The sequence below is a fragment of the Motacilla alba genome, chromosome 4, assembly GCF_015832195.1.
Source record: "Motacilla alba alba isolate MOTALB_02 chromosome 4, Motacilla_alba_V1.0_pri, whole genome shotgun sequence".
NCBI lineage: Eukaryota > Metazoa > Chordata > Aves > Passeriformes > Motacillidae > Motacilla > Motacilla alba.
In genome coordinates, this window is record NC_052019.1 from 14796238 (window position 1) to 14805755 (window position 9518).

The 9518-nt window shown below is 41.4% G+C and overlaps 1 protein-coding gene across 5 annotated transcripts in view; it reads left to right on the forward strand.

Moving 5' to 3' along the window:
• The window catches only part of C1QTNF7 (C1q and TNF related 7), a 50406-nt gene extending 41294 nt beyond the window's left edge, over positions 1 to 9112 (forward strand). For 4 of the 5 annotated variants that reach the window (XM_038136168.1, XM_038136169.1, XM_038136166.1 and 1 more), the window contains 3 exons: positions 6112 to 6314; positions 7198 to 7443; positions 8111 to 9112. In XM_038136168.1, the coding sequence (XP_037992096.1) occupies positions 7206 to 7443; positions 8111 to 8742 (870 nt within the window). In that variant the 5' untranslated portion in view covers positions 6112 to 6314; positions 7198 to 7205 and the 3' untranslated portion in view covers positions 8743 to 9112. The remainder of the gene's footprint in view (positions 1 to 6111; positions 6315 to 7197; positions 7444 to 8110) is intronic. The other variant, XM_038136171.1, reaches the window with a different exon arrangement.
• Positions 9113 to 9518: the final 406 nt, after the last annotated feature.

The following is a 9518-nucleotide window of genomic DNA, read 5'->3' on the forward strand; positions in this document are numbered from 1 at the left end:
CTGTTTTTTATTTCTCTTCCATCATTACAAGGTTGGCAAGGCAGAATGATCTAAGACAGGAGATGGAGATTTTCCTGGTAAGGGCTGGAGAGGAACCAAGAAGAGGAAGCCTGCTTGAATTGAAAGACTTTTCACAGGAGATGGGCACACTGCTCTAGGCATCTATCCACATCTTTAGATGCCTATGTGCTTCCATATGCTGTATTCCAGTCCAGATTCATAACTAACCCTTCAAATTCTAGGTCATCCCTGATGACAGCTTCTAATTTATGGCTACTGTCTCTTTTTCTTATTTTATTTTAAGGAAATAGAGAACACATTTCAAATAATCATGTACCTGAGGTGTAGGTATGCACATGTCCTGAGTCTCCCAGTGTTAAATCCTGGCCATTTTTCTCTACACTGCAAGCAAACATGTTATTGTCTCCCTGCCACTTGCCAACTGTAAGCAACTGGCCTCACTTCTTGGCTTCCTGTCCAAACAAATTCCGTCAGGTTGTATTTATTTGTGTGTTCTGGCACAGCTGGCAGTGAAACTGCTTTGCCTGCCAGCATTCTTGTTAAAATTCCCACCAGCTGAGTCAAGCTATCTCACCAATACACACCTTGACCAGGCTCTCTGGCATTTTTCAGAAAAACAACCTTCCAAATAATGGCAATACCTGGAGAGACTATGTTTAAAGACAGACACCAAGAAATAAAATTGCTCCCACTCTTCTGATACTTTGAAACTCAAGCATACTAAACTTCTGGCCTTGATTTCAAGCACTTGATTTTTAATGGAGGCTTGAGACATGGTGGAAGGATCTGACTGCATTCAACATAGTTATGAGGAAAATTGTTCAAACATGACTGACTACAAACTTAAGTGCATGAGACTGTTAAACGTCAACACTGCTAATGAGGCCTTTAAGGATTTTTTTTCTCAGTAATACTTAGCTAATGGTCCTTCCCACTGGCTGATTGATTCCTTTGGGCACCATCAACTGCTCTGGTACTGGCAATCAGAAGTTCAGACTGCTCAAAAACTGTTGGGTCACTTTCCCCTTCTTACACAAGTGAAACAAAACAGTGTAAAGCCATGTGAAGATTGCTGGATTGTGTAGGTAACCCAAGCAGTGTGGTAATGGACAGCTGTGGTCTTGATTCATTAGAGTAAGGTGTGGTGCTACAGGTGAAGCTCTGGAAATTCAGCATAGCCCCCAGTAACACAAAACAGGCTGGGAGATGTATAAAGCTGTGGCCAGCTGAAGGTGGATGATTACTGTAAAATCCATGGAAAAAAATTCCATCATTAAGACTTGCATTTTAATGGCATAAAAATCACACAGAGCAAAGAAACTGCTGACTGTGGCATGCCAAACCATAAGCACCTGTTCCTAAGGCCTTGTACAAAGGTAAGCAGTGGTGGCAGATTGAATGGCAGGCTTGAACCCTTCAGGCATGGGGACACAGCTGACTTCTGTGGATCATGTTTTTAGAGGGAAAAGACTGGCACAGCCAGTGAGATTTCAAATGAATTGCTGAAGATCTCTCTCTCTGATTCTCATCCTGATTTATTTTCTCCTTCACTTTGTTTCTCCTACACTACAGCTCCTGGATGGGAGAGTTGGGGAATGTCTGTGCATCTCACAGTGAGGATTCCTGGTAGCTAAGTGGGGTATTTGGGGCCTTTGCACTTGGAAAGCCAAAGGACATATAGATTATCTTGTTCTTTACCACTAATCAATTGCCAGGGCTGCAGACAGAAAGGCCCAAAAGTATGACAATTTCTCATCCACGTCTTTGTGCACAAGGAAGTTAAAACACATGTTCTACTGCCTAAACAGCTGTGTGTATGTATTGGAAGTGAATTCAAAGCTAGCAAGGCAAGACAAAAGTAAGAACATAGCCAGAGTAGCTTGTGACTAATAGCTACTGGCACTTGACCCAGATTTATTTACAACAGATTCATGGGAAATCTTCTAGGCTTGTTTCAAAACAATGCCAATTAATAAATTTTAGAATTAGCCCTACATAGTTGAACAAGTGAGAAAGATTAGATCATATACCAGAAAGTCTCAAAACTGGGAATTTCTTACAATCCCTTAATATCTAAGTTTAAAAAAATGTTAGTGACATAGTCTGAGTATACCAGTAATGAAATGAGATTTCCTAATGTCTTGATGAAAAGCCTCTGCTGAGCCCTGGCAGCCCGGGCTTCAATAGGGATCTAACTTACAGAGTATGTTAACAAGGGAGATCATAGAATTATAGAACAGTTTGTGTTGGAAAAGACCTTTAAAAGTCATCTAGTCCAAACCCCCTGCAATCATCAGGCACATCTTCAATTAGATCACTTTGATTAGAGCCCTGTTCAACCTGGCCTTGAATGTTTTCAGGGATGGGGCATTGACCACCTCTCTGGACAACCTGTTCCAGTGTTTTGCCATCATCAGGATAAAAAATTTCTTCCTTCTGTCTATTTTAAATCTACCCTATTTTAGTTTAAAGCCATATTCCCTTCCCTATTGCAACAGGCCCTACTAAACAGCCTGTCTCCATCTTTCTCACAAGTACCACCTTTAAGTACTGACTCTCTCAGTGTGTGTTCATGGGAGAGGTGCTCCAGACCTTTGATTGTCTTTGTGGTCTCCTCTAAACCTGCTCCAGCATGTCCATGTGTTTCCTCACTGAAGACCCCAGGTTTGGACACAGTCTTCCAGGTGGGATCTCACAAGAGTGGAGCAGAGAGGCATAAGCACCTCCCTTGACCTGCTGGCCACACTGTTTTTGATTCTTTAGATCTGCCACCTTAACAGACTGCAACAAGGTCCAGAAAAGCTTTTTGAATGTTTTTCTAGTATTAAATGAATGAGATAACACTAAGAACTCACTTGGAAAATGTGTTTCAGAAAGCATTCTGAGCAAACTGGTCTAGTGAAAAGTGTCCCTGCCCACAGCAGGGAGGCTGGAACTAGATGATCTTAAAGGTCCCTTCCAACACAGGCCAGCCATGATTCTATGACTAGAACTGATCAGCATGTCCATCATCTTCCAGTGAATGCCTTGATGTGCATTCTTCCTCTACCTAGTGGATTGAAACTTATTGAAAATGCTATTTCCTAAACATGGAATAACATTATTCTAACTCTGAGTTTATATCATTTTCATTATTATTTTTGGTGATGGCTATGATGAAGATATCTGTTATTGTTCTGAAGAAGAATACCATGTGCTTATTCTGGCTTTCAGTTTTTGGAAAAATACATTGAACTCCTCAAATGCTGTTTTTCTCTGGAGACAAATCACTTGGCACATATAAATGACTTTGTTTCCTACCCCAGTTTATGGACAAAAGTTTTTTATCTTTGAAAAGGACAACCAGAAGCCAAGAACAAAGTGTTATTTATGATTCATGCTCTGACTCCCAGTTAACTCTCTGTGAACAAATATTTAACGGCAACAATAAAACTACAACAATAGGTGACTCCTGAGAAAGTGATCTGGGAAGTCTATTATACCCTCTAACTTCTTAAAATCCTGTGAACTGAAATCTCTGATTCTGGCCTCCTAAGTCAAACTGAAATTTCAAAAGCCATGGTCATATGTTCTTTTTCATCTTTAACATTTCAGTGATGCTTTTAAGGACACTCACTTTAGGGAAATAGGGGGCATGGGTTCAACACTGTCCTCCTTTCCTTGGTCTGAGGAGATTTCCTTTTGAGTCTCTTTCCAAGAGACTGCAATAACAGACAGGCACCCCCCCCCCCCCCCCTTATAAAATGACTACTGTTATGCACAAAGAAATTCAAGAGTCTGAATTCAAAGGGCAAGAGAAGTCCTGATTCTCTGGCTTAATGCATGGTTTCCCGAATGTCATTTTTTGGCTACCTCTGTTGGAAGCAGCTTTCTGTGTTCCCCCCAAGAATAAATTCAGGTCTGTAAACATCATCACCTGAACCATTATCATAATTTTCTCCCAAGCCCAGCTCTGTTTGCCTCACTATATGCATTCCCACCATTCAGCTTCACAGCCCTGTCACTCCTTAAGACCCCCAACATGTAGATTGAATCTCTGTATATTGTTCTCTATGCCTTCTCCATGCTAAACTGGTTCTCCAAACACAATGCCCCAGCCATCTAAGACACATCCCTATCGCAACAACCCCACTCCCCTCACCTTCCCCAAATGACATTTTTCCCATGATCTATTCAGAAATACATGTCCCAGACGAATTAATTTCCTGTAGGCACATGAGAAGAACAGCAGGGGAGGTCTGGGAGCTGGAGACAGCTTCACACATCAATAAGGTACTGGCCAGCCAGTGACAGGAGCAGCTGTGTGAAGGTTTTTACTCTGATGTGTAAGATATCCTTGACACAGGCAAAGCTAGAAATTGTTGAGATTGTTTTTGCCTGGCTTACGTGCAACACAGTGTGGGAATATCCAGCCTACTGATTCAGATTTTCATCTGGCAAAGGGCAGGATTTTTTTCCAGTCCTTGATCCTTAGGTCATGTCTGCTTTTTATCCATCAGCTTTGTGTAAAATGCATATACAGCTTTAAGCATGAAGTCCCTCCAAGCGGTTCCCTCCTGGCTAAGTGTTTAAAGTTTTTCTTCTCTGCAGAGAGCTTTTTTGTCCCTGATTTAAGTCCCATGAAAATCCATGAGATTTATTTGAGTTTGCTCAGTAGTACATCAGAGCAAACGTCACTGTGAAGTTTGTCTTGTAGCTAACAACTGCCTTGGAGTTATCATTCCCTGCTCTGCTGTGATGTTCAGCATTCACATGCTAATCCATTTGTGGAGACTGCTATGCCTGACTGTATGGTAAGGCTTTATCAAATAACAGCAAAATTAATAGTTTGGTTTCTGCCAATTTGATGCAAGATGTCTAAAATGAAAAGCGAAATGTATATCACCGAAGAGAATTTTGGAGCACTGTTTATTTCTCTCCAAACACAATATTTCTTTCTTTTTTTCTGCATTATCACCGATACCATAACATTTTCTAATTTTCCATTCTGTAAATATAATAAAAGATTCTTCATAAAGACTGTGTATGTGTACATGCATGTATATGTATATATGCTGATCTTTTTCTTGCTGAATAGATCTGACCATGCCATCCATATACCAGTTGAAATATCATGAACTGCAAATAAATGGAATGGCTTGGCGTTTTAAATCAGTTCACACCAATCAGTATCACAGAGGGGAGAATGAGAACAACAATTTCTAGATTAAAAGGCTCTGCAGAGGGATCTGGACAGGCTGGATCAGTGGCCTGAGGCTGGTTGTGTGAGGTTCAACAAGGTCAAGTGCCAGGTCCTGCAACCCCAGGCAGTGCCACAGACTGGGGCAGAGTGGCTGGAAAGCTGCCCAGTGGAAAAGGGCCTGGGGGTGCTGTGACAGTGGCTGAACCCAAGCCAGCTGTGCCCAGGAGGCCAAAGGCACCTGGCCTGTACCAGCAATAGTGTGGCCAGTGGGACCAGGGCAGTGATTGTTCCCCTGTACAGAGCATTGGTGAGGACACACCTCGAACCTGTGTTCAGCTTTGGAATCCCACTTCAAGAAAGACACTGAGGTGCTGGAGCATGTCCAGGGAAGGGTAGCAGAGCTGATGAAGGGTGTGGAGCACAGGTCCTATGAGGAGCAGCTGAGGGAGCTGGGAGTGTTTAGCCTGGAGGTTTGGGGGAGACCGTATCACATTCTGCAATTCCCTGAAAAGAGGCAGTAGCTAGGTGGGAGTCAGTCTCTTCTCCCAGGGAACAAGTGACAGGGTGAAAGGAAATAATGTCAAATTGTGGCACTGGGGAGTTAGATTGGGTAGCAGGAAATCTGTCTTCACAGAAAGGCTTGACTAGCATTGGAACAGGCTGCCCAGGAAAGCAGCAGAGTCACCATCTCTGGACGTGTTCAAGAAACGTGTGGATTTTACATGGTTTAGTGATGATGGTTTACATGGTGATGATGTTAGGTGGATGGCTGGACTTGACAATCTTATCATAAAGGTCTTTTCCAACCTCAATGGTTCTAGGAGTCTATGAGTCACTGTAAAAAAAAAAAATAGACTGCATTTCACAGATATTTTTCTCAATCACCCATTCTATTTTTCTCCCTACAGAAACCTGTGGATTCTGATTTTCTTGAATGCTGTAAACTAGCTCTGACAGAATGGACAGCGCCAACAAAATAAAAACCCACACAAATTTTCTGAGAAGACAGCAAAGGAATTAGAAAAAACAGCTTGACTTGTGGGTTCTCACCTGACCCATGATTGACTCTCTGCTAATGCAACACTACATTTAAGACACCATTGTATATCAGGTACTGCAATTACTCAGCATGTCACTTTTCTTTAGTATCCCAGTATACAGTGGGACAGAGAAATCTAATTTCCATCTAATCGTTTACGAAAACACCCAAATACCATATATAAGGATTTAATCAATTTTCTATAAATAAGGATTCAATCAATTTTCTTCCAAGATATTGTGTCATATACAATCTGTCATTGTATATGACAGCCCAAGCCAGGCTTAAAAAACTCAACCTGTTAGCAGCCCATTCACACCCCACCATCCCCTGCAGGGCAGGGCAGCTGCCTGGTTCCACCTGACTGATTAGGGTGAAGTGTTTGTATTTGTGCTGTTTCCAAGGGGCACTGAAGCTGTAGCTCTCTAACTGCCTGCCATCCTTTCTGCAGTTTCAGCAAGTTTCTGCTGCAGTTATTTAAGCTGGAGATTCACTTGCCACCATAAGGGCAAATTTCAAAATGAAACGAAGGTGCAAGCTTCATCCTCACTACAGGCACATGCCTCTAGCACAGACTAACTCCCTCCAGCAAGAGGGCTTTTATCTGTAAAGCTTATATAGGGACCAACAACAAAATAAACTATGCAATCAAAGGTCTTTGCATTGAAAAAATCCAGATTCTTTTTTCACGTGTTGGCCCCAAGAAGCTGATATTCACTATGTCAGTCTATAGCTACTTACTTGAAAGTCATACAGCAACTTGTACAGTGCCCAGAAAAAGCTCCAACCTGACAGACTTTCCTCCTTGCCTCCCACATGGATTTTGGTAATGCAGAAATTCCAGGTTCAGGTCTGCACCTCTACTTGTGCATAATGCATAACAGTGTCACACTTATTTGCATATTCAGAGCCATTTCCATGTGACTAGAGTGTCTCACTGATTTTTTTTCCCCAGATCTGAGGATGTTTGTGCTGCTCTACATTACAAGTTTTGCCATCTACACAAGTGAACAACCTCTTCAAAGCCAGACCAAAGGAGAAAATTACTACACCAGATATATCTGCAGCATCCCAGGTTTGCCAGGCCCTGCTGGCCCCCCTGGAGCCAGCGGATCCCCAGGGCCACATGGACGCATTGGTCTCCCAGGAAGAGATGGCAGAGATGGCAGGAAGGGAGAAAAAGGTGAAAAAGGGAGTGCAGGTATTGAATATTTGTGTAAACTAACACAGTAGTACAAGAAAGCAAGACCTGTCATCATCACTGTTTTATATCTCTACATCTATATCTATCTATATATTTATATATGATGAGTGTGTGCATGTGCCTGTGTGGGTTTAAGTGTGATGCATATATAAATATAGTGAGAGTATGCACATATATCAGTGTAAAGAAATGTAAATGCACAACCTTTCTTCACACAGATGCTAAGAAAAAAATTGGAAAGAATGAAGCATGTGTGGTGTCAAATAAACAGGCTAATGACCTGTGCCATTAGCCAGGCTTAGAAGATTAGCAGGTGCTTAGGTATGCATTAAAAATGCTCTATTTTTAGAAAATATTTAGTGCACAAGTATGACTAGGTAGGTAGTCATGCTGCTGTCCCTGCCATCAGTAGTGCGTGGTAGTTCAGGCAGCAATAGATTGATTACATATAACATTCTTTAATGTGTAATCAAGACACATGAAGATAAGCAGGAATTACTGTCATTCCTTCTGCAAACTTACTAGAAAATTTTCAAAGTATTTCTAGAGTATTTTGAACTTCTGACCATGTTTTTCTTGTTTGTTCAGGCACACACAGTAGCCCACACAATCATTTACTGAGGTGATATGTACAACGATTAACTAACCTAAAATGTTTTTGAAGGTTTAAGAGGCAAGACTGGGCCATTAGGACCAGCTGGAGAGAAAGGAGACCAAGGTGAGTCTGGTAAGAAAGGACCTGGAGGATTGACTGGTGCCAAAGGTGAAGTAGGTCCAGCTGGACCACCTGGACCTAAGGGAGATAAAGGAGACCGAGGAGAGCCAGGAACACCAGGGGTCTGCAGGTGTGGAAAGATAGTGCTGAAATCTGCCTTTTCTGTTGGCATCACCACGAGCTACCCAGAGGAAAGACTACCAATTGTATTCAACAAAGTCCTCTTCAATGAGGGGGAACATTACAACCCATCCACAGGCAAGTTCATTTGTGCCATCCCAGGGATTTATTATTTTTCTTATGATATCACCTTAGCAAACAAGCATCTTGCCATTGGGCTGGTTCACAATGGCAAGTACCGGATCAAGACTTTTGATGCGAACACCGGCAACCACGACGTAGCCTCTGGATCCACGGTGATCTACCTTCAGCCAGAAGATGAAGTATGGCTTGAAATCTTCTACACTGACCAAAACGGTCTCTTTTCTGATCCAACATGGGCAGACAGTTTGTTTTCTGGATTTCTCTTATATGTTGATACAGATTACCTTGATGCTTTGTCAGATGAAGATGAGCTCTGAAGCAGATGTCCAATGACATTCAAACTGGAGGCCCCAGCATAGGATTTTATTCATCTGTGTGGGGAAAACAAAGTTGAAATGAAAAAAAATAAAATCTGGGAGCTCTTTCTTGTTTTGATTGGAACCAAATATGAGCTTGTAAGGATGTTTCTAGAATCTAGGATGGGTTTTTTTAACGAACAGCAGGGATATCAAAATGAACTGTAATTACCAAAAGACTCCATCACTCCAGGACTGACTCTTCCCTAAAATTACATTTATAATACTATTTAAACAAATTTAAGATACTGTACATTGGATTTTATATAAAATGTATATGCAATTTAGAAGGGCTATTTTGTATATTACATTAAAGAAAAATTGAACAATTCCCTCAATGTCATCTTTGGTCATTTTAAGACAGGCAATACATTAAAACAGATGGGAGAGGAATAAAATAGGAATGACAGTTTCAGGATGCCACTGCACAGGTCACAAGAACAGTCCCATCACATATTTCCACCAACAAACATCATTCATAAGTAACCAACCTTGCAGTAAGTACATGAAGATTTGAACTAGCTGAGGACTACTCAGTAGCAGCCATAAAAGTCTAGAACAAAGCTATCAAACATATAAAGAAATTAAAACCTGGAAAATCTGGAAACTTGGAGATAGTCAGTATTCAGTGGGTATTTTCAATGTAATTCCAAGTGTCTTTGCTGTTCTTTAAATGCTATTATCTTTATGAGAAATGTGGAAAAAAAGTATAAACTTTTTGCTGAAGATAATTGTGG